Source organism: Quercus robur, chromosome 6 (genome assembly GCF_932294415.1).
Source record: "Quercus robur chromosome 6, dhQueRobu3.1, whole genome shotgun sequence".
Classification (NCBI taxonomy): domain Eukaryota; kingdom Viridiplantae; phylum Streptophyta; class Magnoliopsida; order Fagales; family Fagaceae; genus Quercus; species Quercus robur.
The window spans coordinates 5,778,562-5,806,322 of NC_065539.1; the positions used below are offsets into that span (position 1 = coordinate 5,778,562).

General features: G+C 36.4%; 3 protein-coding genes across 3 annotated transcripts; 2 read left to right on the top strand and 1 right to left on the bottom strand.

The window, feature by feature from the left end:
- The first annotated feature begins 428 nt into the window (after positions 1–428).
- Positions 429–1,886, top strand: LOC126732448 (putative clathrin assembly protein At4g40080). Its single transcript, XM_050435297.1, has one exon. The coding sequence runs from the start codon at positions 615–617 to the stop codon at positions 1,689–1,691; it is 1,077 nt and encodes a 358-aa protein (XP_050291254.1). The 5' UTR covers positions 429–614; the 3' UTR covers positions 1,692–1,886.
- Positions 1,887–3,763: 1,877 nt separating this feature from the next.
- LOC126732449 (protein DETOXIFICATION 27-like) lies at positions 3,764–18,316 on the bottom strand. The gene is made up of 8 exons (XM_050435298.1): positions 17,888–18,316; positions 17,210–17,751; positions 16,972–17,058; positions 16,477–16,533; positions 6,490–6,728; positions 6,247–6,365; positions 4,158–4,247; positions 3,764–4,027 (listed from the first exon to the last, which is right to left on the bottom strand). Exons 1-8 carry the CDS (start codon positions 18,179–18,181, stop codon positions 3,974–3,976), a joined length of 1,482 nt encoding a protein of 493 aa, XP_050291255.1. The 5' UTR covers positions 18,182–18,316; the 3' UTR covers positions 3,764–3,973.
- Positions 18,317–20,972: 2,656 nt separating this feature from the next.
- LOC126689769 (uncharacterized) lies at positions 20,973–22,967 on the top strand. The gene is made up of 3 exons (XM_050384947.1): positions 20,973–21,065; positions 21,147–21,683; positions 22,848–22,967. Exons 1-3 carry the CDS (start codon positions 20,973–20,975, stop codon positions 22,965–22,967), a joined length of 750 nt encoding a protein of 249 aa, XP_050240904.1.
- Positions 22,968–27,761: the final 4,794 nt, after the last annotated feature.

Sequence of the window (27,761 nt, forward strand, 5' to 3'; positions counted from 1 at the left end):
GATCCAGTGACCAAACTCATAGACCGGGTCAATATCCGATCTAGATTTAATAACTATGGTTTCCGTGCATCCTAAGAATTTGACTAGGATCCATAGTCTAATACGAGGCAATACTTACTTAGAATTTCCTTGAAAAAGAAAGATGACCCATGCCTTTTTTGTAAATTTGACTATCTTGATATGTAGTGATAAAACTTTACTGCCAAGATAACAACTATACAAATTTTCTTTATTATTTTTTGTGTATCATTTTATATTCTGCCAATCACAACTTATTATTTATTTATTTTATTTTCTTTATAAAATAATTAAAGTTTAAAATGAAAAAAAAATTATACATAATAAATTATAATTGGTAAAACATAAAGTAATACAAACAAGTAGTGCAGGGATTTATATTCGAGAGGATTTATATTCCAAAGATAAGAATGGCCTGATTGAAACTTTCCCGCATCATATTTTTCAACCACAAGGAAGAATGAAAAGCACCTACAACAACAAAAGCACACACCACTGTACATATAAATTATATCCAGCACCCAATTTTCATAATCAACCCCACCAATACACAAACCTCTCTCTCTCTCTCTCTCTCTCTCTCTCTCTCTCTCTCAATGGGACACACAACAAAGCTGAGAGATATCATAGGCCTAATCAAAGATAAGGCTTCCCAAAGCAAAGCAACCCTACTCTCAAAGCCCAGCAACCTCTCTCTCCAACTAGCTCTCCTACGCGCCACCAACCACGACCCTTTCAACCCTCCTAATGATAAAAACATCGCCACCATCCTCTCCTATGGTCACAGCTCACGCGCCACCGCTTCCAACGCAATAGAAGCCATCATGGACCGGTTACAGAGCACCGGTAACTCCTCCGTGGCTCTCAAGTGCCTCATCACCGTCCATCACATTGTCAAATACGGTAGCTTCATCCTCCAAGACCAGCTCTCTGTATACCCTTCTAATGGTGGAAGAAACTACCTCAAACTCTCCAACTTTCGAGACAATTCCAGTCCCATATCTTGGGAGCTCTCTTCATGGGTCAGATGGTACGCAAAATATGTAGAAACTCTCTTGTTTGTTTCTAGGGTTTTGGGTTTCTTTCTTGCTTCTTCTTCAAACACTATGGAGAAAGATAATCAGGAAGAAAAAATTTCATCGTTTATGAATAAGGATTTGCTTAAAGAGATTATTGCTTTGGTGGGTTTGATGGAAGAGATTTGTAAAAGACCAGATTATTTAGATGTAGAAGGTAACAATGAATTGGTGGATAAGGTTATGGGTTTTGTTGGTGAGGATTATCTGTCAGCAATAAACGAGGTTTCGGTACGAGTCAGCGAGTTTAAAGAGAGGCTGAGTGATCTGAGTTTTGGTGACTCGGTCGAGTTGGTTTGCTCTCTGAAAAGGTTAGAGGATTGTAAAGAGAGACTGTCGGTGTTGTCAACTGGAAAAAAGTCACTGATGGAGAGCTTTTGGGTTTTGATAAGCGAGGTTAAGGATCGAGTTGGGCCAGACATGGTGTACAAAGATGAGGGAAAGCTGGTCAATTGGGTGAGAAGAGAGAAGGTGAGCGAGTCAGCTCGGTTTGGTGAACGTGTTCTGATTTCAGGGGACTCGGTCGGGTTTCCTTCAAGAAGGCCCAGACAGGGCTCATTTTCTTATTCTAGAGAGTTGATGGAATCGTATCCATGATATAAGCATGACTAATATAAAATTAATGTCGTGTTTTGCTTTTTTGACTTTTGGGCTTGCTTTTTTAGCATGATTGTTTGTTTTGTTTTTTTGTCGATATGAAATTCTTGTTCATATTTCATACAAATTGATTTGTGTGGAAATACTCAGATCACACTTGGTAGAATGAAAAATACGAAATAGAAACGTTGCTCATATGGTGTATTTGTAAATGGTTATACCGATCGATCTGATTAATTTTACTTTTTTTTTTTTTTTTGTAAAATTAAAAATGCCCAGGAAGGAAGAGGATAAAAATCCCTACTCTCTCAGAGCAATACAAAGGAAAATGAGCATCAGCACATTCACTAATGGTGAGTAAGAGAACTTGAAATCAAGATTTAATGGGCTGTTTGGATGGAAGGGAAGAAGTAGGGAGTAGAGTAGATTTAGCATAAAATTAACTTATTTTTAATTAACTCTACTCTACTCTACTTTACTCCTCTTCTCTTTTCTTCAATCTAAACAGACCATAAGTCTTGGGTTCTAAAGCCAATCTGACGGTTAGAACACATATTTCACACATTTTTACCCTAAATTTTGATAAAAAAGTATAGTTTGAGTAAGCTAACTACCCACCTATCACTTGTTCACACTCCAAACAACTTTTTTTTTCTTTTGGGGAGATCTTTTCTTTAATCTTCTTACTAAAATATCCCTGTTGCCGTAGGGTTACCTTTTTTGGCATTGCTAAAATTTACCTACTTTTTATGGTTTGATTAAAACAAAGATTCCTTTGAGCAAGCATAAATAAATAAATGTACCTTCGTATGACGATAATATTATGCGGCCCCTGCCTACTTTTATATAATAATATGGTTTGTTAGAGAGACAGCCGGGAAAGAAATAGGTTAACTTTCTTAGTCAGTGAGTTCTCCCTATTGGTCATCTTCGTCGTGCTATTCATGAACCAATAAATCCTGGGGACCCAGTGGGCAGTGGCCGACAACGTTGTCTTTATTTTGAATGTACGGACAGCCACGACGGCATCCAAGTGGACGAAAGGTTTTTATTTCTCAGTAGCTTATTTGTGTAGCATTTATAAGATATTTTTAGGGCGCGTTTGGGTTCAGCATTTTTCTTTTACGTATGTGTTTTTGGCGTTTTACACCCTTTTTTTTTTTTTTTTTTTCTTTAGGTGTTTCAGTTGTAAGGGACAAAGTGTACTGTTTATATACTGCTCACACACTATTTACATATTATTTATGCACTGTTCGTGGAACCCACAACTATTTTATTTAAAAAAAATTTCAAATGGGCCTCACGGTACTATTTACACATTTAAAAATTATTTTATTATAGAGTTTTTAATTTTCAGTTTTCAACCAAATAAATTGTATCAAAATAAACTAGTTTTTGATAATTTCTATATTAAATTTGTGACAAGGGCTAAGACAAAGATCAGAAAGTAAAAAGAAAAAGCTTTTTGCCTTTTCTTGCAAACACTCTCTTAATTAAGTAACCTTACTCTGTACGTAACACAAAGTTTCATTTAGGCCGGATTGAGTATAGGTCATGTCAAATTTGCTTAAAGGCCAATCTGTCACGCAATCCAACACTGTCAAGTGGGGGAGGAAGCAGTAGAACACTATCAGTGGCTGAGAAACAACCACTCAATCATTTGAGATCCATAAGTGGCAATTGAGTGTCAAAACCAACTTAGCTCTGGCTACGGCTAAGATTTGGCTTAAATGAGAGAAAAACCCAAACCAGCCAAAAAACTATTCAGGGCTTACAACACCGATCAATTCACTAATTAGAACAGTTGCAATACGTTACTCTTATAAACTCTCAAAGCTATGTAAATGAAAATGTATTCGAGCTCCTAGCTCTTGTTTGCAACTGATTGTACCAATTCTCTCTCCTTATTAGCTATTGGTATTGCAAGTTGAGCTGTCAATCACAAGACTAGATATCCTTGGCCACTTAAACCTCTCTTAAAGATTTTGGAATTGCTTTTGTAAAATTACCAATTCTTTCAAAAGTTTAAATTATTGAGATATGATAAATTTAATTATTTAACTAATACTCATAACACTTGTCCTAAGTAGGCTTAAACTCCATTTTAATAAGTGAGGTCTCATACGTGAGATTTTAACCAATAATTCTCATTTTGATTGGGAAAACCGCATACCTTAACCTAGCCGTAATGTTATCTTTGAGTGGTAATCAAAGACCAAAAATATACATATAATTGATAATACAACTCCATTATTCCTATTGGTTACAGTGCTTTTTTTAATTTAATTCCTTCCCAAGGCTTCCCACTTCTCTGCACACATGTTTACTTTCTTAACCTGCATGTTCCACCCTCAAATGATCAAGATAGGAAATTTTGAGCGTGTATCTGTGAGAAAGTATACATAATATTTATCCAAAAAAAGAGAGCATAAATAACCCAGCAAGGGCTCAAGGGCTAGCTGTTACCTCCTTCTTCCAGTCGCACCGGTAGACAATCGCGGCCAATATGAGAGTTTGGACCCCGGCTCCACCAAATATCATTCCAGCCCATATACCCTATTGTGTTTATTATCATATGCAGTGTCAGAATAAGTTAAACGTAGATCCCATACTAAGCATTCATATATGATATATCGGAGTTGTTAGTTGTTAGTATATAGGCGAGAATTTCTTATTACATGTGACACTTTTCTAAAAGTACATTGTACTTTGTAGTTTGTACATACACATATCAACGCAGGAGACAGTAAAGAATCAAGAGCGAATTGGGCAGGAAAATGAACTTGCTATGTACATAAAACTGATTTGTGAACACTACCCCGATATTAAATACATTAAAAAAGAAGAAGTTTATGTATGGATAAGAGAGATGAGAAAATGAGACAATTTTTTTCCCTTATCCTACAAACTCCTACATGTCATGGCATTTGATTGCAAGATCCCCCCATAGTACTATAGTAGCAATTCCATTGGTTGTTGGGCAGAGAGTATATTCAGTACCCTATAGATAACATAACAGTTTGTGACCTTTACATTGAATTCCCGAAACAGGATATGACTTAGGAGCATGTACTTGTTAACAAAAATAACACAAGGGAAATACTTGTTTCACATAAACTGTTTTAAATAGTTTTACACACAGCTCAAAAAACAATTGAAACTGTAATTTGAAGTTACAATTTTGATAATTTGTGTGTAATAAATTAAAACAACCCATAACATAATAGTAGTTCTGAAACATCTTAGCAAGACCTAAATTATGTTCACCTTGTGTTTGTGAGATTTAAAGAAAAGAAATGCAATTAATGAGAGGAGAAAAAAGGAAAAGAAATGAAATGATGGGTAGTGTTCATGTTCCAAATTGAAAGCCAAAAGAATTTGTCATCCATTTTTTTAATTATTGAGAGGAGAATAAAGGAAAGAAAAAAAATTCCATATGTATATATATTATCATTACACTTCTGTGGAGGGGGGGGGGGGTGGTGAACGAAAAGTCAGCCCGTGAACCAAAAGCCCGAGAAGTCAATTTGAAGGGTCGGCTCGGCCCGATGTATGATTATAAATAAGATAGCCCAAATGGAAGGAAGCCATCCAGGCCTGCAACCATGGAGATCCCGGACGACTACCCTTTCTGAGGTTGATAACCGAGGTAGCAAAGAGAGCCCTCTCCTCAAGGTAGCAAGGAAAAACCTTGGGTAGTGTCTCCATCCGTCAACTGAGATCTCCTACTCTCCAAATATACCTTGAGGGACATGAATGAGAAAATGCATAATCCAATAAAATAGTCACCTTCGCATTAATGGAATCCCTTACTTAATGTCAGTTACATTCAATGCTAAATGATTGGCTTGAATAGTAAAAACACCCCTAAAAGTCCTTCTTCATGATCACTATGTGGCAAAATAAAGGGATGATAGGACAAGTATCCTCCAAATCCAGTTGGGAACTAGATAGCTGGAGGATGAGGAGAAATGGCTATAAAAGGAGGGAGGAGGCAATAGAGGAGGGGGTTCTGAAAATTGAAGAGAGAAAGTCTAGGCAAGAACAAAAGAGAGAGAAAGTGCTGGAGAGTTGATTTCAGAATCTTTCCCAATCCTTCCTATATACCACAGGAACATTGTTCCTTCATATATTGAAAGTTTGATTTAGATCATTTTGGTCTTTACTTACTGCTTAATCCTCCCATTGTGGAATTTCGCCCTTCTTTTAGAAATTAGTTGCGCCGATCATCCACTCTCATCACTATTCACGTGTTGATTGTTTTTGACCCCCACAACTTCTTTATCAAAACAAGAAGTTATGATGTGAGTGATATTTTAATGAATGAAGTAAAATTTCAATCAACTAAACAATTACTTTTCCTCCTAAATCTCAAGGTAGACGAAGCAACCAATTACAAGTTTCAAATTGCACAAGCATATCAAAATATATACAGCAGCCATAACAAAATTAATCCCCTACTATAAATAAATGTGATACAATGCATGTATAAAGTACTAAGGTACTGTTTCTCCCAGTTAAGGTCTCAAGTTTAATAGAAAGAGACAGCACGTACCGTAACTCCTTGGTGGAATCCCCATCCAAAGAGATATCCAAGTGGTAGGCCTATCAAGTAATAGCAACCCAGATTTATGTATGCCACATATGATTGCCATCCTGACCCCACAGCCACTCCTACAAGAAAATGTAGCCTTCGTGTTCTTAAAATCTCTATGTGAAATGCCAACCAAATTAGTGGAAGACTTATTAATGATTAGAATCCATATATTGACCAAGAAAGCGAGAAAAAAAAGTGTACCAGAGAGAACTGGCTGAACGCTATTGAGGAGAATGGTGAATGCTAAGAGGACTTTGAGCTTGTCCACCACTTCCAGGACAGGTTCGCTAGAGGTGAATGAGAGAACAATTTTGTCGTTGAAAATCATTATCACTAACCAAAATACGAAGCCGATCACAGTAGATGTTATTACTGACACCATTGTAGCAAACTTCGCTCCTTCTCCATTCCCTGCTCCAAGCTCATTTGCTACCCTCACTCTGGGTTATTCACAAGCATCACCAAAAGTAAATTTTTATTTTAATTTTTTTTAATTTCTAATAATGCATGATTTCCTATAAGGAACAAATAAGAATTATACATGATTGCCCAAAAGGGGAGGAAAATAATTGTTTGCTTGAAAATGCACAAGTAATAAATAGCTGTCACTTATCTCAATATTTGAACTTTCCAATATAAAAATTTATTTTTACATTAAAAAAAAAAAAAAATCCAATCATATACACACACACAAATGGATAGCAACAAGGTGAGCCAGGTCAGATCGGAGTTTTCTATCCTCACTTCGTTTCCACTTTGGCATGGAGAAAATTGGCACATGATAGAGTAAGGAACAAGTTCTTCTACATTTCATCCATTTCACATAGTTAAGATTTTATATTTTGAATCTAATAGTACGTGTAGATGTTGTCACATCATTTAAAAGTTTAAAATAACGTGGTAATCTATACACTTTTAAATTTGTAAAACTTTAATTTAAACCATGAAAATAATAAAACTATATCATATGGAGATCAATGATCCTTTTCTAGGTCAGGGATGAGACAAATCAGATAGCTTTAACATGAACAAGGTGCGTAGAAATAAAAATAAAGTAAGATGGGCTATCATAAGAGAGCAATGAGATAGAGAAAGCAAATGTTCTTGATAATAGAATATGTATAAGAAAATAAAGTTCATATGTAAATAATTTCAATATATAGTAAATAAATAAAAAATGTAAGTATGTTTTCGGGATAGGGTGAACAAAATCCGTCCCCATTCCAAGACCTCTTCAAGTCAAGAAAAACCAGCATAGGATAGCATAGGATAGGGCGGATCAAGTAAGAAAGGGAATTTTTCCCATCCCTAAATACAATTGACATAGACAACAAAGAGACCCAAAATGCCTTATGAGATCTATGAAATTTTGGTTTCAAAATTTGTAGCCAATGTTTTGGGGTCCTCACAAGAGATTCTTCCATATAATTACCTAGTGTGTGTGGAATAGGAGAACTACACTCACCCACCCAAGAGAATAATCAAGTGCTCAAATAGCTTTAGGCACCCACATTTAGGAGGAAAAATAAACAAATTCTGCTTACTTTTATAAAGAAAAAAAAAAAAATATATATATATATATATATATATATATGTAACAACTAACAATTATAAAACGAAAAGAATGTAGATAATTTAGAAAAGAATTCAATCTGAGGCGCTTAGTTATTAAGGAGGGACTATTATTTTGAGATATAATTCAGTAGCATAATGATACACAGGTATGCCTGATAGCTCTATGGCACTTATTTATTTATATTTATTTTTAATTAATGTCACTAATATAGCAATATAGTCCTTAGAGCATTCGCATTTGCTCGTGTAAAATTTTCGGTCTATTTTAGCATAAGAATTTACTTTTTCTACTTCAAATACACATATTTCAAAATACCTTACATTATAGTATCTATCTTATACTACATTTCATTAAAATATTATATTTTTTTAAAAAAAATTATTTATCTTTCTTCACACAATAACCATCATCTACTATCTTCCTTCATTCTCAATATACGTAAAGAAAAATAATAATAAAAAAATGCAAAATGAATAGTGCCAGTATAAATTTACACGGTTACTATAGTAACTATGTATTTTAAATTTATACAATTTTATATAGACTGATGTGGATGATTTTGGACTTAATTGGATAAAATGTGATACATTTTTCTATCATACAAGCACTAATACAAGTGCTCTTAGAGCACTGGCATTAGGTGTACCAAATGCCAAAATTTTGGCATTAGGCACACCAAACACCAAATTCTATGCTTCATGAGATTGAGATATTTCAAATCTCAAATTTCTTTGAGACATGCTACAATGCTGTTCCATTAATGGAATCGCATTGTAGCATGTTGCAAAAAATTTTATTCACTCCAATGGGCCCATGTCTCTCTCATGCGCATGTAAAAATTTTGGGTTTAAAGAAATTAAATGATTTTTTATTGGATGTTTATATTATTTTAATTTGTTGAAATGTTAAAATAAAACACGTAACGTAGGGTATATTGTAAAATGGTGTGATAAAATAGATAAAGTAAGATTTTGTGTGTTAAAATGACATTTAAGATAGCACTGCTAATGCTAGTGCTCTTATTTTGACTTTTGTTGAGTCTTTGCTTAATGAATTTTGGCCACTCAAAATTAGGGCTGCAAATGAGCCAAGCTTTGCCGAGTAGTGTGTGTTTAAGTTTGGCTTATCAATAAAAATCAAATGCTCAAGCTTGGCTCAAGCTTGAGACAAGCCTAAAAAATATGTTTGAACTCAAGCTCTAGAGAATGCCAAAAAACTTGAGCTCGGCTTGGCTTGGCTTGATTAATTAGTCAAGTCAAGTTCAAACTTAATATCAAGTTTAAACTCGAGCTCAAGTCAAGCTTTTTAACTTGGGAACAAAATAAATTTCATTATCAAATGCTTATTTCACCAAAAATCAAGTAAACAATTAAAAAATATATATATATATATATATATATACCGATTTTATCATGCTTCTAATACCACCCATGATTAGAAATTGTTCAAATTATAGCTTTATATAATTAAATCTATCCATTCATCATTCATTTTCTATAGTTTGAGTAATTAAAAAAATATGTAACTTAAGTCAAAGTATTTCATGGTCAGTTTAGATGGAGTGTTAAAAAATATTAGAGGAAAAAAGAAAAATTAATGGTTTGTAGTAAGTGGTCTCATGTGGACTATGTTATTATTAAGATATGCATGTGTAATGTCATAATAATGAATTTATTTAATAAATATATATCAAGCTATAAACGAGCCTAAGTTTGGCATGTTTTGTATCAAGCCTTATTGTTTAGGAGCTTGTTCACAAACAATTTAAATTTGCTTGGGCTCGGTTTGTTTATCAAACAAGCCTAAAACTAAAGATCAATCTTGGCTTATTTATATACAAACAAACATGAACAAGCTTTTAATAAAGCCGAGTCCGAATTGTTTATGAACGGCTTAGTTCATTTACAACCTTACTCAAAATTACACTGTGGGCCATACCATGATTCCAATCATCCAAAAGCCCGACCACAAAAGAGCTACAAACCCATATCTCACCGGTGCTGTCTTCAAAGCTTGGGCTAAAATTCCCTTTTAAATCAACCCCTCGCAGCCCAATTAAAGAGTCGTCGAGATAATTAGGTTATTACTAGCACTACTATTACGTATTAGCTGAATAATTAAGTTGTTAAAAATATGTAGGAAAAATTACATTTTAAATCCTATAGTTTAAGGGTGTAAAAAAAATTAAACTAATAAAAAAAAAGGGTGTAGCAAATTAAGCTACTAAAAAACAAGGTGTAAGAAATTAAATCAAATAATTTTAAAGTAGTGATGCAATTTATGATTAAACCTAACATAAAGAACCGAACATTTCACGCCGTTTCACATTAATGATTAAACCTTCAACTCAAAGCAAAAAAAAAAAAAAAAAAAAAAAAAAACCAACCTCAGTTGGGACCAGCATGTGATGCAATTTATGTGAAATGGTGGGGTTTTTTTCCCGGTATCGTTAAAACTTTTTGTCAATTAATAACGTGTAGTATTTTTTTCCCCTCTTTTTTAACTATATATATATATATATATATATATATAAGAACTGTTTTTTTTCTTTCACTGTTAGCTCTTGCTAGATTTGAGGTTGATCTAGACCCTAGTTGCTACAAAGGAAGAAAAAACGTGGCTCTCTTTTACCCATTTAAGATTTCACCAACCCCACCTAACCCACTTTCTCTAAAAAATAAAAATAAAAATAAAAATAAGTATCTAATATATGTATTTATCTTCTTATACAAGCTAAAGACCTTATAACTGAATTGACATCTTTCCATGCACAAAGTACTTAGAGGTCTATGGATGTTATAATTATCTCTAAAAAAAATCTTCTTAGACAAGGGTGGGTCTCACCATTATAGAGTCTATCCAATATGTGAGAGTGGATACATGGATTAGATATATGTAATACCACCTCTCTCTCTCTCTCTCTCCAAATACATGTAATTGGTTTCCATGTTCTTCTCTCTGTGTTTTAAACTTTTTACTTATAACACACTCTCTCTCTCTCTCTCTCTCTCTCTGAGCTACAAATATGTGAAGATTGAAGAATTCATGAGTAATCTACCTTAGGCTTAAAGAAATATCAAAGTTTATCCTCTCTCTCTCTCTCTCTCAATGTTCATTGTTGTGGATTTTTTTATTATATTTGATGTCGTGAGGTAGAACAGAATTAGTGAAACTCAAAACTTTGTTCAAGAATGGAAAAAAGAGGTTGAAACTCATTCCAAGTGAAATTTGCATTTTGGCCAAAATTGTCAGAATGCTTGAAATAGACCAAAATTTGATTCTAGGTGGAATAAAGGGTATTACCATTCCAATTTACATACTGAAACAAAACAAAACTTATAACATTGGTTTTTATTAAAAATTAGTTGAACTATAGATTATTGAATTTTTTACTTTTTGAAACTATATAATTGAGTATATATACTTTGTTACACTATTGAGATATATAATTATATATATATATATATATATATATATATATATATAATATGGATCCGATTAATAACAAAACCCTTAGGTCATTTATAAATAAACCATTTTAGAGAAGTTTTAATATCCACTTTCATAAAAAATATATATATATATATATATAAAGATTTGTCAAGAAAATCATTTTTTAATTAAAAATTATTAAAATATTTTCTGAACTAATTCCCTTAGATTATGTTTAGAAACTCGCGTGTAGTCCGTCAAGACCGGGGGTTTAAAGGCTTTTAGGGACCAAAGCCCCTGCTTAATTTCCTCATCCGAAACAGGGGCAGCCAAACAGGATCTCTCTTCTGCAGACAGAAAGCAGCAACTAAAGAATTTCACCTCTGAGTCAAGAGGAGCTTCAACAAGCTCAGTCTGAAAAATTTCTTAAAAGCCTGAGAGGATGAGATTTTTAATATCCTCTTCATTAGTTATCCACTCCCCCACCGAGTTTTTTAAGCTTCGAATCTTGTTTCTATGCCTCCTAACCAAAGTAGAAACATGGAAATAGGAGGTATTAGCATCCCCATAGGCAGCCCAATTCAGCCGAGATTTCAAGGCCCAATACTCCTCTTCTTTTTGCATAATTAAATTATACTCCTCAATGAGTCTTCTTTCCAACTGAATCAGAAAATGATTGGGTCCGTTGGCCAGGGCTTTTTGGCCCCATTCAACCTGGCAAGAACCCTTTTCTTACGAGCAAAAATATTACCAAACACATCTCTGTTCCAGACTTTCACTCTGTCCACAAAATTCTTGATGGCTGAAAGAAGGTTGGATTCAGAGTCCCAAGCTCTCCTGACTACCTCAGGAAACTCAAGGTGGTAAATCCACATAGTATGAAATCTGAAAATTTTTTCAGCTGAAGACGGTGGGGGTCTAGTCAGCTCAAGAAGAATGGGGCAATGATCAGAAAATACCCTAGGCAAATGGGTCACCGAAGCTTCAGGAAAAAGAACTCTCCAAGAAGGGTTCGCAAAGCATCTATCAATGCGCTCCAAAATAAGATCGATAATCTGTCTAAGGTTAGACCACATGTATTTAGGTCCAGAAAACCCAAGGTCCAGAAAATTACAATCATCCAGGCAAGTTTTAAACTCTAAAGCTCTATTGAGATTTATCTGTCTACGCCCTAGCTTATCATTCCCACACAAGATTTCATTAAAATCTCCTAAAAGTAACCAAGGTAATTTGTGTAATAGAGCAACTTGTGACAGATTAGACCACAAAATTTTCCTCTCAATTAATCGAGGACTAGCATAAACAGCAGTAATTAACCAAGTAAGTTCAGAATTGCATACCTTGATGGTTGCATGAATTTCTTGTTCTATGGCAGCCAACACAAAAATCTCCACTTCCTCTTTTTTCCAAAGTAGCCAAAACCCCCCAGCATATCCAATGGTTTCAGTAACAAAAAAACCATCAAAAGGGAGACCCTCAATAATCTTGGCAGCCCTGTCACCGCCCACTCTAGTATCTGTGATTACCATAATAGAGGGAAAATGGTTCACCGCCATTTCAAAAACTCTTCTCTTGAAGTCCCCATTCAGGGCACCCCTACAATTCCACAGTAGAATGTTCATTTTGGAACAATTGATGTTAGGAATTTCCATTGGATTAGATCCCATTTTGGTTGAAGCAATCATGCTCCATCCCAACCTCCTCAACAGGTCCTTGGAAGCCACCCAGTCTGGTTTCCACACCATCATATAGTTTAAGATCCCCTGAATTTCTTCTCTGCAACACAAGAGCAGATCTCACCTTTTGACTGGATTGAGAATTTTGAACAGTTTCAACGTTGGCATATTCCCCTGAAACTCTGTCACCGACCCCCTGAAGTCTATCACTCTCCTCTCCTGGACCAGCCACCCTGATTCGTCCAAGTGGGGCACAACCAATGGCCGCCTTAGCTTGTTCAATTCCTGTGCTTCCTTCTCCGAAATTAGCGACATATCCGTGAGAAACATCCACCATGGATTCGATGTCTTTCCCCATGCTTGATGATCCAGAGGAAGGTTTCCTGTTCATACACTGGTTGGTGTGATTGGAAAAATGTGTTTCCAAGCTGCAGTTAAGTCCTTTTCGAACCACCCCAGGGTGTCCGTTGGGGCTGCCTTAATCTGAGCAATCACTTCTTTTGGAATGGCCACTGCCTTGTTCTTGTGCCAAATTGCCCAACCCACCATGGGCAGGGGAAGGAAGGAGGGGGAGGGGTGAGCCATGGTTGTAATCGGGTTCAGGATTGGGACGTTTCAAAGTGTTAGTTCGTTTAGAGGTTGGGGTTTTCTTCTCACGGTTTGGTCTTAAAAGTTTTACTTTCTTATTTTCATGGTTGGCCAATTGGGCAGAGGGGGATCCCAGAACATAATTAGAGAGGCTAGGACTGCCAGCAAACTTGGCTTTTTGTTTTTCCCCATGAGAAGCTTGCGTGAGGATCTCTCCAAATTTCTGTGATGTGAGTGTTGTATCAGTGGCTTTAGAAGTTTCAACGGCTCTAATGGATGGGCCGGCTTTGAATTGAAAAGTTACATCAGGGCTTGCAGGAGTCAGGGTGTGTGAAATACCTTCTTTACCCTTCATTTCCTTAGGAAAGGTATTTTGTTGATGACGGGGTTGATTTGACCCACGATTTCGTCCAATCCTAGCTGGATTTTTCTTCCTTGTAACAAGCATCCAATCACCAAAGTTGGGATCAGACTGAACGGCTTTTTCGGACTGCTGTGTCTTCTTCCCTTCAGTACCTTCAACGTCTCTGGCTTCCTCAACTGGATTCACACGGTACCCACAATTTTCTTGTTTATGCCCGAGTCTCCCACAGTAAAAGCATAACAAAGAAATTCCCTTATACAACACCTTTTGCCTTAGATGTCCAACTATGATCATGTTAGTCAGTGGTTTGGAGAGATCAATATGAACACATAAACGTGCATAGCTTGCCCTTTAGCCCGATGCAGTGTACGAATCAATTCTCAAGACAGGTCCAATAGCTAAACCAAGCTCTCTAAGGACTGAAGGCTCATAGAATTCTATAGGAAGCTCTGGGAACCTGATCCAAACAGCCACTGAAGTGAAAGAAGCTTCAAAGGCTTTAAAGTATGGCTCCCAAGGTTTAATCGCAAGAAAATGCTCCCCAACAAACCAGGGACCGCCACGAAGCACTTTGTCATAATCTGAATCCTCGCTGAACTTGATGAGAAAAAAATCTTTTCCAAGGTCAACACAGTCCATCTTTGCCACTGGTTTCCACAAGGTATTGATTTTGAAAGTGAGGTACCTATAACCAACGGTTTTCCCATACGCTTTCACGACCAAGGTGGGTTTTCCTATCTTTAAGTAAGGCATCTGCTAGAATGTGGGTAACAAGTCAAGTTTGAGTTTTTGGGAGAGTAACTGGGGTTAAAGGAAATGCTGTTAGAGATCTTATTGAAGGCCTGCTCACACAGATTGAAGAACATTGGACTGTTGCTGATATGCATCAAAATGGAACTTGGAAATGGGAAAAAATTTCCTTTGAGTTACTGAGGCAGATTGTAGATAGAATTCAAGCCATACATATCCAGGCTTTTGGTGATAAGGAAGATTCCTTGATGTGGAAACTCTTTCCTGATGGGGAGTTTAATGTGGCATCGGCTTATCTCTTAGCCATTGCGGATTTGCCTAAGCCCCTTCCTTTCACAGACTGTTGGTTTTGGAAGTTGGACACGTTACCAAAAATCAAACACTTCTTTTGGCTGTGTAACCATAGGAGTGTTCCGGTGAAGCAAGTCATCAAGGAAAGAGGCATCAATTGTAACGATCTCTGCCCTTTGTGTTCTGTGTAGGAAGAGACAATATTACATGTACTAAGAGACTGCCCAGCTGCTAGGAGGTTTTGGCTGAGCATGGGAGTGCCTCAAGCTCTAAATGATTTCCTTTCTCTTGATCTAATGGGCTGGTTGAAACATAACTGCTTGTGCAGTAGCAGAATACATGCTAATGGCCTTCCCTAGAACGCCCAATTTCCTTTTGCTGTGTGGCTGTTATGGAAACAGAGAAACAAGGCAATTTTTGAAAACTCCCCACTCAACCCGAAGCTAAAAAACCTTTGCATTCAGACTACAAGAGAATATTTCTATTGTGTTAGCAAAGGCCAGAAAATAAAGCGACAAATTTCTATTCAAGTGCGATGGAACAAACCGCCAATGGGCTAGTTTAAATTGAATACCGATGGTGCTTCTTTTGGCAATCCGGGCAAGGCGGGTGGGGGTGGTCTTATACGTGATCATCATGGGAGTTGGGTAAAAGGCTACATGAGGAATATTGGGTTTACATCCAACATTATAGCTGAGTTTTGGGCTTTAAAAGATGGTCTGATGCTTGCTTCCCAACTAGGCATCACCCAACTGCTTGTGAAGCTGGATGCCAAAGTAGTTGTAGACCTGATGCTTTCTTCAAAATCCTTCAATAACTCCTATTCTGCTCTACTCAATGACTGCAGGTACCTTCTTCGCCATTTCAGCCAAATCAGGATCAGCCATGTTTACCGGGAAGCGAATAGATGCGTCGATCATCTCGCAAAAGGAGGCTGCAACATGATAGGGACTTTTGTAGTTTTAGATGCTCCTAACTCGGATGAGCTTTGTATCAAATTAGAATATGATGCTTATGGTTTGTACTCTTTAAGGCTTTTAGCCAATACTTCGCCTTTTATGGCTAGCTAATCAATGCATATCATCCTTTTCAATCAAAAAAAAAAAATGTTTAACTTCTTTTTATATTTATATTTATTTATTTATTTTACGTGAGTGGATACGAATGCAGATTCCGAGAAGATTAAAAAGTTGAGGACGTTAACCAACCAAAATCATGCACTAAGTGTGCGTTTAGCATGCTTAATTTTGTCAGTTTATTTTATTAATTAATTTATTTTTGTTATTATTTATAGGTCCTATTGCATTTTTTGGTATTATTTATAGATCTTACTGTACTATTTCAACTAAATTTTACCTTTAACTATAGTACTTTCAACAAAAAAATTTTAATTTCAACAAAATAAACAGATATCAAACCGATCTAAATTATAATAATATTAATAATAATGCGAAACTGGAAGTGCTAAAAAAAAGTTAAAGTCAATAATGATAATTAAAAATGAAAATTACCCAGCTCCAGCAAAGAAAGAGAGTGGAATCATCATCTGCCAGCTACTAATGGACATGCTGCCAATTGAGAGAAAAAAAAAAAAGAAGTCAAAGATAAATAAAGAGTTGGGATGATTTGACATGCATGTGAATTCTTCCACAAAAGTTTGAGCCGAATTCAATACGAAATACATATTTATATATATATATATATATTTTTTTTTTGGGGAAATTACAAAGCAAACAATCTAGTCGATCCTTTCCATGTCGGCTACCGACATTTCACAAAAGAGCAACGATACGTCTATAATATGATATTGGTTTTAATAGGAGCACACTTCTGAAATCATTGTTCTGCTAAAGTTTGGCGCTTCTTCTATTTATTATAAAATTATTATGAAAATATGACAAAAGAATGCATTTTTTTGGTTTGTAAAAGAATGCATTTTAAGTGTGCATAATGTACATGTTCACTGTGCCCAATAATAGTATCAAATGCAATATACAGTTGCAGACCAGATGGATAAAGCATCCAGATCAATCTCTGCATTATTAAGGCTTCCAGTGATCAATATCAATATTCTGTAGTACCAGTTCTCCAAGCTGTTAAAGAAAAAGAGAAAGGAGAAGAAGAAGAAGAAGGGAAATTCATTAATAATAATAATTCATGATCAATTAATTGAAAGGCCGTTAGGTTATTAAAGGAGCTAGCGATGTAAATTAGTAGGATGTATTGGTGAGGAAGAGAGTATACCAAATCATGACCCCAGAAGCAGCAGAGAGCTTAGTGAACTCCCAGAGACCTGAAAATGCTTCAATTGAGAAACCATTCCAAGTCAAAGGGCACCCACCAAATAGTGTATAAAACAACAACCCCAACCCTAAGAGCCACCAAGAAAAACTCAAAGTTGCAGCAGTACCAATCACTCCAAGTTTGAACACATACACAAACAACCAACTTATAATCACATGCACCACAAGCACTACCAAAGACACCCATGCAATAACCCCAGTCTTAAGCTGGCATTGCAAGAATCTCTGCAAGGGAAAAAGAAACCCCAAGCAAAAGTGAAGTGGTATAACCCACATGGCCACTACCCCAGTTAAATCAGCAACATTTGAAGGTTGTCCCATGAACTTCAAGATTGGAGAGGTGTATAGGAACAAAGGCAGTATTAGAACGCAGCAAAGAAACAAAATAATCCATGAACGTTGCAAGTATACACCTAACATGTAATGCTTTTGGGCTCCAAAAGCTTGACCACATAGAGTTTCTAGTGCACTTGCCATTCCCAACTGAAATAAAATAAATATGAAAATAAATACAGAATATAAAAAATAAAATAAAAAATAAAAAAGAGAGAAAGAGAGAAATCTTGAGAGAGATTTCATAACACAAAAGGATAGGTTAGAGGGAGAAAAGATGAACTACCAAAAGACCAAAGTCGAAGCCAATGATGACATTATAAGCAAGTGAGATAGCAGCTAGCTCAAGATCACCCAAATGGCCAGCAAAGATTTGGGTGATTAATATCATGGAGAAGTTGGTGGCACGGAAGAAGATTGCAGGGCCAACTATGTGCCATAGTTTCTTGGATTCAAACCAAACCCTCTGCACAAGGTCATGACAATCATGACCATCTTCGTTGTTATTTGATTGAATGGTTGAACATAGATCATCTAGTAAGGGAACCTTTGATTCCTCAATAGCACTGCTATTTGGCATTCTAAATTTTTTATTCGGGACTCTTTTGTGACCTGTGATTTGAGAGAGCCGAAAGGATAGAAGTACAGAGCCACTTGTTTTGTTGAGGAGATATCACATGAAAATACTATTTATACTGTGAATTTTAGAATAGATGAAGAGCTATGGTGGTACAACTTGTGACATAATTTATGCCACAACTCGCCCATGTAGTAAGTTGTGATTGGTGGAGGTGCATTAGTCATAAATGAAACTGAAGTACGGTTAAATGCTTTATATACAATATTAATTTTACTTTCGCTAATTAGTGATTGAGGGCACCGTTTGGATAATATTAAACATTAAAAATTTTGTTACAACTATCATATGTGACAGATTGTGAATAACTTATCACTTTCACATGCGCCTATTATTTATACAGCTTATAATCTGTCATGTGGACAATTACGACAAAACTTTCAGTAATATTTGTGTTTCTAGAATTTTTGCTATTAAACACACTGACAATACGATAAAGACAATCAAAGCTCACGGGAAGAGAACCACTTTTACTTTGTTACTCATTTTCATCATTGATTTCTCTCTGAATTTCAATAACCTTAACACTCGGCTGCTGCGTCACACAAGATGGATGCCCACCTCCCCTATATCATATTTGCTCTATAATAAGTCACTTATCTTGGCCGAGCACGTTGAAGTTACGTGGTTACAAGGAAAAGGACCTATCTCTATAATTAACATGATTGTTTAGCTATGAAAGCACATGTATTATGAAACAAAGATTTAGACATCCGAATCGGCGTTCATGTGAGTGCCTAGGACTAGGAGTACTAATAACATTATTTTATTTGTGATGTTCCATATCTGTGATTCGAAGTTTCAAACCATATATATATATATATATATTATTTGTTCTCTCTCTCTCTCAACTTATATGAGAAACTTTACTAATCCAATGCAAACAATTTAGACCCCAAACTTTACCTGATTTTACAGCTTAGTCAATTTTAAGCTAACTAATGGAATTAAGCCCAATTGTTTAAGTGACTAGCCAATAGACATAAGCATGCATGGATAAACATAAAATCAATCACAATCACATAGAATCAACCACCCACAAGAACACTAAACACCAAAGTACTTACAAAAAAGAAAATCCAAGAATTGGGCGAAAAAAACCCTTTGGGGCATTATAGCACCAAACAATGCACTACTGAGAATAGTTGCAATACATATTACTTATAAAACCCTCCAAGCTATGTAGTTACTATATATGTACTCGAGCATTTGGCTCCTACAAGCAACTAATTCCTCAATCCTATCTTCTCACTAGCCTCTGAATCCACAATTAATTGAGCCTCCAATTGCAATCTCCAAGTTTCCTAGGCAAGTTTGGGCTTGCTCCAATTGTTCCCATGCTCCAATTAACGCTAAAACTTTGAAGGTAGTAATGGGTGTGATGGTTTCAATCTCTTCTCATAAATTTGGCAATTAAAGAAGAAGAGGGTGAAGAGATTGATGAGGGTTTAAACGCTCTAAGGTTTGTTTATGGGTTCTCTCTAATTCTTTATATGGGAATTGGGTGAGTAAATTCGTGGGAAATGGGATCTTGAATAGTGAGTGTGAGATTTGGAATAGCCGAGAAAAAATAGCAAAATTGTCTCAGGTTCCATCAAGTTTGTACGAGCGAAGAATCGTACAAGGGAGGAGCGAACCTTCTATTCAACTGATAATTCAAATTCTGGTCTCATCTCTTAGTTCACCTCTCATCATGAAGTTCGTAGGAGCAAAATTTTCTGCATCAACCAACTTCAATTTCTACCTATGTCCACTTCACCTCACCAACCCAGTCCAATTAAAAACCCACAAAATTACATGAGTACTCATAGGGTTTAATTTTTTTTTTTTTTTTTTAAAACATTCAAATTTGTTATGAATTAGCCAACAAATAGAAATAGTTTGTCCAAATTTTAAATTTTCAATGGGGCCATGACCCCAATAAGCCAACTTGATATGTATATCAAGTTTATATAAAATATTTTAAATTTTCACTTTTGTTTTTTTAAACATAATTATGTTTTAACCAACTTTTACTAAACAAGCTTTTAAGTTAAAATTACTTTCACACTCACTCTTAGTTGGATATCTATAGGTGTGGTTATGTTTTTCTTGGTGTATGATACTGATTTTTTTTTTTCTCCAGCTGTATTTTGTTTGTGTATTAAGAAAATTGACCACTCTCTAAAAAAAAAAAATAAATAAATAAATAAAAATGACCACAAATTTTCATTTCCCATTTATCTTTTTTGTAAAAGTCATATTTTGCGCTGATTGAGGAGACCTCTTGGACTTGGTGGTATGGTGGACACTGGACTGGCGTGGGGTAAAGTAAACGGCGACATGCAGCAATAATTAGAGCCTAGTTGGCTGATTTGGTGTAAAAGTGTGAATCAGCTTTTATAGGGCCAAGGCTGCTTTCCCTTCTAAATATATTTTTCTTTTTATTTTGGGGCAGTTTGGTGACATTGTACTAGTAATACTGTTTGTATTTTTTGAAAATATATGTGAGTAAAAAAATGTGTAAAAGTATGTGTAATATTATTTAAAAATTGAAAAATATTGCTTAAAATCACATAACAAATGACCCCTTAATCTTTTATAATTGATTCTCAAAAAAAAAAAAAAAATTATATATATATATATATATATTTTTTTTTTCTTCAATTTATTAGTTTTATTCAATCACAGTGGGACTAGGTTGTTCGTTATTGATATGAAATGACATTAGGAACAACATTAGCCTAGAGAGAACATGGAAGCTGAATACTATCGCAAACCACCAAGATCAAGTGAGGAAGAAGATGAGTTGGGACGTAGTGTGAAGAAGTTTAAGGAAAGTTCAGGAGCAAGATAGTTTTCCCCTCCCTGAGCCCTAGTCAGTTACAAAGATAGTCTAATTGGTGATATCCCAAGTGCTTGTGAGCAGGCTTTAAACCTTGATAATGTATGGGATGATGGAGAAGAGTCTGATACGGAAGTTGAACCACTGGTTGAAGGTATGGCAGAGATTAAGTTATCCAAAGAAACTAAGGCTCCTATTAGAGCACCATGGGCTAAGGCTTTGATAGTAAAAATGTTTGGTAGAACTGTGGGATTCAGCTATCTCACTTTCAATATCAATGCCTTATGGAGACCCACTGCTAAGATTGATTGTGTTAATCTAGGAAAAGACTATTTTCTGATTAAGTTCTATAGTTCTAATGATTATGATAAAGTTCTTAAAGGAGGTCCTTGGTTTGTTGGAGAGCATTTTTTGGCCATTAAGCCTTGGGAGCCTTATTTTAGAGCTTCTAGAGACAACCTAACTTCAGTTGCAGTTTGGGTGAGATTTTCGGAGCTTCCAATAGAGTTTTATGATTTGGAAGTGTTGAAGGAAATTGGTAGTGCTATAAGGCCTATTCTTAGAATAGATTCTTACAAGGCCATTGGTTCAAGGGGAAGCTACGCAAGACTTTGCATTCAGGTAGATTTTGATAAACCTTTAATAAAGTCGATTCGTATAGGGAGGATGGTCCAACAAGTGATGTATGAGGGAATTTCCTCATTATGTTTTTGTTGTGGATGACTAGGGCACAAGCAAGAAAATTGCTGTTATTAGATAAAGCAGTAGGAAAGGAACAATAGTAGTCCATCGGAAAGCCGAGAGCATGAGAAAGTAGAGGAGCAATCTTCGAACCCAAACTATGGTCCTTGGATGTTAGTAACAAGGAGAGAGAACTTAGTCCGAAATGGACGAGCCAAGTTAGCTTTTAAAGAAAGTCAAGAGAATGATGTTAGCTCCAAGGGTAAAATAGTCTTTCAGGGGGTTAATAGAGAAGAAAAGAAGGCTGATGTGATAGAGAAATCCCCAAAAGCAGATTTGCCTTATAGCAAACCGGGCCACTCACGTGTGAGACTTGATGTGTTTGATCAAAGAGTAGCCGTTGAGGAGCAGTGTCTTATGGATTCACGCCAAAAAGTCTCGGGAAGTGGCATGGAGATATTGCAATCCCAGAGTGAGGGCATGAGAAGTAATTTCACATCGGGCTCCAAAACCAAAAGTAAAAGAAATCTAGGAATTAAGAGTGTAAAATCTCTTAAACGAAAACACCCCACAACAAACTCGAAAACTCCATCTCCCATTCTTTCTTAAACCAGTGAGCATGGAGGCCAATTTTCAGGGAATGAGCTCTCTTCCTTGGCCTGGGTGGGCGATTTGGTATCAAGGAAAACCTGTAAAAGTGACCGACGAGATCATTCTTCAGATCAGGGCAACATCGATGGACACTTTGGGGTAGTGCGAAGAGGGATTACGGAAGGCGTGGAAGCAAATATTTCCTATCACTCCTACAAGCATCAGAACAAGATTTCTACCACTAGACCATCCTGCGTGGGGTTAGACTCCTAACCCTTGATGGAATTTCATCACAGACATGCCGATTCTATCTTGGGAGGAGGCGGAGGAATTGAGCAAGTAAAGAAGGCCATCTGTTGTGCTCCACTTTGACGAATTCGGGTGGATAATCCAAGAAAGGAAGTTGGTGGATTTCAGGGGAATGGCGACAACCCACATGGGGAATCACCCAATGCTAAAGCTAATGCACATTCTAGCTCCTGTGAAGAGATGTGACATGCTAATCTATTGCAGAGAAGATGTAATGGGAATTTTGAAGTATATGATGGTCTGGAAATCGGAATGAAAGTATTCCAAGGACCTATTGAGGAGGATAGGATGGAGTATGGTGGAAGCAGCCACAATGAACCCTAGTCAAATTGAAGTATCTATTGGTCAGTTTGTCTAGATAAATATCCTAATGTGGAATTGCAAAGTTGCTCTGAACCCGGATTTTAAGAGGCGGATTTTTGAAATGGCTGTGAATCACTGCCCTTCGATCATGGTAATTACGAAGACTAGAGTAGGAGGAGTTAGAGCTGAGGGAATGATAAGTGGATTGCACTTTGATGGTTTTATCACTACTAATACAATTGGGTATGCTAGTGGATTGTGGATCCTGTGGAACAAAGAGGAGTAGGAGATTCATGCCACTATAAAGGTATGTGCTTCGAACCTTTCTTGGTTATTTTGAGCTATTTATGCGAGTCCTCATATTGCTAAAAGGCATATTTTGTGGCCTAATATTGAGGAAGTTGGGCACTTGCACACACTGCCTTGGCTTATGATAGGTGATTTTAATGAAGTCTTTTGTGGTGAGGACAAATTTGGGGGTAACCAAGTCAATATTAATAGGGCTTTGGAGTTCAAAGCTGTTCTAGACTTTTGTAGTTTTGTGGATTTGGGGTTTGCTGGGCCCAAATATACTTGGACCAATAAGAGGCAGCTTGTGGATTTGATTTTGGAAAGGATAGACCGATGTTTTGCTAACCTGCTATGGAGAGTACTCTATCCAGAAGCAGTTGTAACCCATTTACCTAGAACATATTCAAATCAGCACCCGGTTCTAATTGAGTTATGCAAGCCCAATCCTGATAGGGCAAACAGATTGTTTTGCTTTCAAAGCATGTGGCTGTTACACCCAGATTTTTCTAGGGTGGTGAGAAAAGCTTGGTCTATAAGTCTGTGTAACTCGGTCTATAAGATTATATCCAAGATTATAGTTAACAGGATCAGACCCTTTATTGGCAAGTTGATTGCCCATGTTTAAACTGCATTTGTGCCTGGAAGGAAGGGTATTGACAACGTTTTGATTGCCCAAGAACTCTTCATTGCCTTAGATAGAAAGAAAGGCAAGGAAGGCTACATGGCCATCAAAGTAGACTTGGAGAAATCCTATGATCGTTTAGAGTGGAGCTTCATTTATAAAGTTCTTCAAACCTACCACTTTCCCCAAAATATAATCAAGGTGATTATGAGTTGTGTTACATCCACTAGGATCTCAATTTTGTTCAACGGAGGTGCCTTAGACCCTTTTACCCCTACAAGAGGGATTAGGCAAGGGGACCCGATGTCCCCATATTTGTTTATCTTGTGCATGGAGTTCCTTGGGCATTTAATAGAACAAAAGTGTGTGGTTGGAGAATGGAAACCTTTAAAAGCCTCCTGGGAGAACATAGGTATTTCCCATTTGTTTTTTACAGACAACTTAATTTTGTTTGCAAAGGTGGAGGAGCAAGCTTGTGAGGCTAATTTAGAAGTTTTGAATAGATTTTGTGAGGAATCGGGACAGAAGGTGAGCCTTGAGAAATCGAGGATATATTTTTCACCAAATGTCCAAGAGGGAGTCAAAGAGGAGATCTGCACTAAATTGGGAATCCAAGCTACGAAAAATATTGGAAAATACCTTGGGTTTCCTATTAATCACAGAGGGGCAGCAAGGAATTGATTGAATTTTATTGCGGAGAGGGTGATGAACAAACTTGCAGGTTGGAAAGCAAAGTTTATGTCCTTTGCTAGGAGGTTTGTCCTAGTGAAATCGGTTATGTCTACAATACTGAACTATGTGATGCAAGGAGAGGCATTACTAATACACTTATGTGAGAATCTGGATAAAATTAACCGGGACTTCCTTTGGGGTTCAATTAGGGAAAAGAAAAAGTTGCATTTAGTTGGGTGGAATAAAATCATCCAACCAAAGGAAGAGGGTGGCCTTGGGATTCAAGTAGCAAGGGCAAAGAATGTTGCACTCCTTGCCAAGCTAAATTGGAGAATGAATCAGGAAAAGGAAGCACTTTGGGCCAAAGTCATCATGAACAAATATTGCTCCTTGGATAGGAGAAGATCTAGAGATCCTGATAAACTTCCAGCTTCTTTCAATTGGAAAGCTATAAAGGCTGGATTTCAAACCTTCGAAAATGGTTTTGGTTGGAGTGTGGGAGATGGAAGGAAAATTAAGGCTTGGTCAGATTGCTGGATTAGAGATGAGTCGCTTGGAGATTTGATTGCAAGGCCACTAACTCAACACGAGAGTGATCTGCTTCTCTTTGACTTACTCCTCGGTCAAGGGCAGGGGTGGAGATGGGAAATCCTATCCTTTGAACTGCCTCAAGATGTTAAAGATAAAATTAGAGTGATCCCGCAGAATCAAATTGGGAGAAGGGAAGATTCAATTCTATGGAAACTTTTAAAGGATGGGGAATTTTCTACGAGGTCAGCCTATGCTCTAGCTAATAACTCTCATGCCCTAAGCCCTCCTTTCCAAGGAGTATGGATTTGGAAGCTAGATATTTTTCCAAAAATCATTAATTTCCTTTGGCTGTGCATGCACAAGAGTGTCTCGATGAAAAATACTTTATTCTCAAGGGGTATCATTGAGGAAAACAATTGTCCATTATGCAAGAAAATGCCTGAAATGATTGGACACCTATTAAGGGAATGTATTTATGCCCGTGACTTATGGTATAAAGTCGATATTCCCCCTATGGTTGTTCCTTCATTTCAAGTCACTGATGATGTTAATGAGTGGCTTCGGGTCAACTGTTTGAGTAAAGCAATGCACCACTCCTCGGTCCCATGGAGATATGTATTTCCTTTTGCTATATGGGAATTGTGGAAGCATAGAAATAAGGAGGCTTTTGAGAATACCCCCCTTAACCTCAAGCTGCACAGACCATGTATAAGCCAGGCAATGGAATGCTATTATTGTGTGGGGAAAATCAACAAACAGAGGACTATGGTTGTCATCACGGTGCGCTGGGAAAAGCCTCCCTCTAACTGGTTTAAGTTGAACACAAATGGGGCTTCGTGTGGTAATCCAGGGAGGGCTGGAGGTGGTGGAGTCTTAAGTGGCAGTGCAGGATAGTGGGTCAAGGGGTTTGCAAGGAGTATTGGGTCAAGTACAAGCATTATAGCCAAATTTTGGGCCCTCAGAGATGGTCTACAAATGGTCGTACAACTTGGTGTGCAAATTCTAGAAGTGGAACTTGATGCGAAAGTTGTTTTAGACTTAATTAATTCCAAAAACTCCTCTAATGCAGCATACTCATCCTTGTTGTTTGATTGCAAATTGTTGCCAGACAAGATTCCCCACACCACAATGAAGCATGTATTTCGAGAAGCAAATAAATGTGTTGATGCAGTTGCTAGGAAAGGTTGTAATTTGCCTAAAGAACTTGTAAATTTTGATTCCCCCCCATCTGATGAGATTAATGCCTTAATGAGTGCAGACAAAAATGGGGAAAGCTTTTGGTAGTCATGTTGTCACCAACTTAGCCATTTTGGCTGTCTAGTTTTATTTATATTTCCTTTAAACCAAAAAAAAAAAGAAAAAGAAAGAAAAGAAATGACATTAGATTCAGATTTTAGGTCCTTTTTTCGTCTAATAGATCATTTAATAAATCAGCTCTCATCTCTCACAGTCTCACGTAGACGGAATAGTACCATGGGGTCCAACTCCTGGATTTAGATTTTAATGCTTTTGTTGTCTAATAGATCATTTAATAAATCAGCTCTCATCTCTCACAGTCTCACGTAGACGGAGCGATACCATGGGGTCCAACTCCTGGAATTTTAGAAATATTTAATAGTGTATAATTGTATATGTCAATAGATTAAAATTGAAAATTTTTGTTACAAGAAATTCATATTTGACCCCCTAAATTGAAAGCAATCCCCAAAGTTTAAAACAAGCTCATATCTATTGTTAATGGTTCCATTCTAAAATAAAATTAGAAATTCTTTTCTGAAAAACACGGATGAATGTTGCTTTCTCTTTCTTATTCACACACTCTCTCTCTCTCTCTCTCTAAAACTCTTTTTCAACCCTCCTTTATTTTTTTCTCTTTCTTGCTCATGAGCCTAGATTTGTAGTGGTCGGCAAAGCTAATGGTGATTGGGAAGCTTCGATTCATAGTTGGGGAATCTCGAAATTGTGCATGGGAGGCGATATTACACCACTAAGAGGTGTTGATGGTGGCTGAGGGCACTGATCTGGGTTTCTGCCACTTGAAAGAGCTATGTTGTGATGCAAAGATTTAGGTTACTCTTTTTTCTTTTTTCTTTTTTTCTTTTTTTGGCAACTAATTTGAGTTTGTGTTGGAGAATTTCTGCTTGCTTCGTGGTTGTATTTTGATTGAAATTTGAGAATTTGAGTTTTGGTTGTCAAAATTTTTTGAGTTTTATTTTACAACTAAACAAACCTTGCAAAAAAAAAAAAAAAAAAAATTATCAGGGCATTTTCAAGAATTCAACAAAACATCTTACATCTGAAAACATTTTACAATGAAATAAACAAAGCCTAAGATGCCTATAGATTATGTTGGAATATTGATGAGAGTGGTGTGGCTAGTTAAATGTTGAAGTCTCATGTTAGATAATAGCTACAAAAATTAGTAGTTAACATAACATAACATAATTGAACCCTAAACTCATAGAGGTTAAGCTTTTGGGTTAAACGTTAATCTGTAAAATTTGTTAGAAATTGTCTTAAATTTCTAATTTAACTTGGCTTGAGTTTTTCTTGGTGAAAAAGGAAAGTCTATTTCTTGATAAACAAGAAAATTACTTCTTATCTACTAGAAAGAAAGATATTCCATGTTCATAAAAGAATGAATATTGAAGTTTTATAAATAAATAATGCCAAAAGGAATTGGTGGCTTTTCCTAAAGG

Coding starts and splice junctions, on each gene's coding strand:
- LOC126732448 (XM_050435297.1), top strand. CDS start 615: ATGGGACACACAACAAAGCTGAGAGATATCATAGGCCTAATCAAAGAT.
- LOC126732449 (XM_050435298.1), bottom strand. CDS start 18,181: ATGCCAAATAGCAGTGCTATTGAGGAATCAAAGGTTCCCTTACTAGAT. Junction 16,534..16,971: donor CTGGATGCTTTATCCATCTG/GTCTGCAACTGT, acceptor CTCAATTGGCAG/CATGTCCATTAGTAGCTGGC. Junction 6,729..16,476: donor TCTTTCTTTGCTGGAGCTGG/GTAATTTTCATT, acceptor TGAATAACCCAG/AGTGAGGGTAGCAAATGAGC.
- LOC126689769 (XM_050384947.1), top strand. CDS start 20,973: ATGGAAGCTGAATACTATCGCAAACCACCAAGATCAAGTGAGGAAGAA. Junction 21,066..21,146: donor AGTTTAAGGAAAGTTCAGGA/GCAAGATAGTTT, acceptor GCTTGTGAGCAG/GCTTTAAACCTTGATAATGT. Junction 21,684..22,847: donor ACGCAAGACTTTGCATTCAG/GTAGATTTTGAT, acceptor AATCTATTGCAG/AGAAGATGTAATGGGAATTT.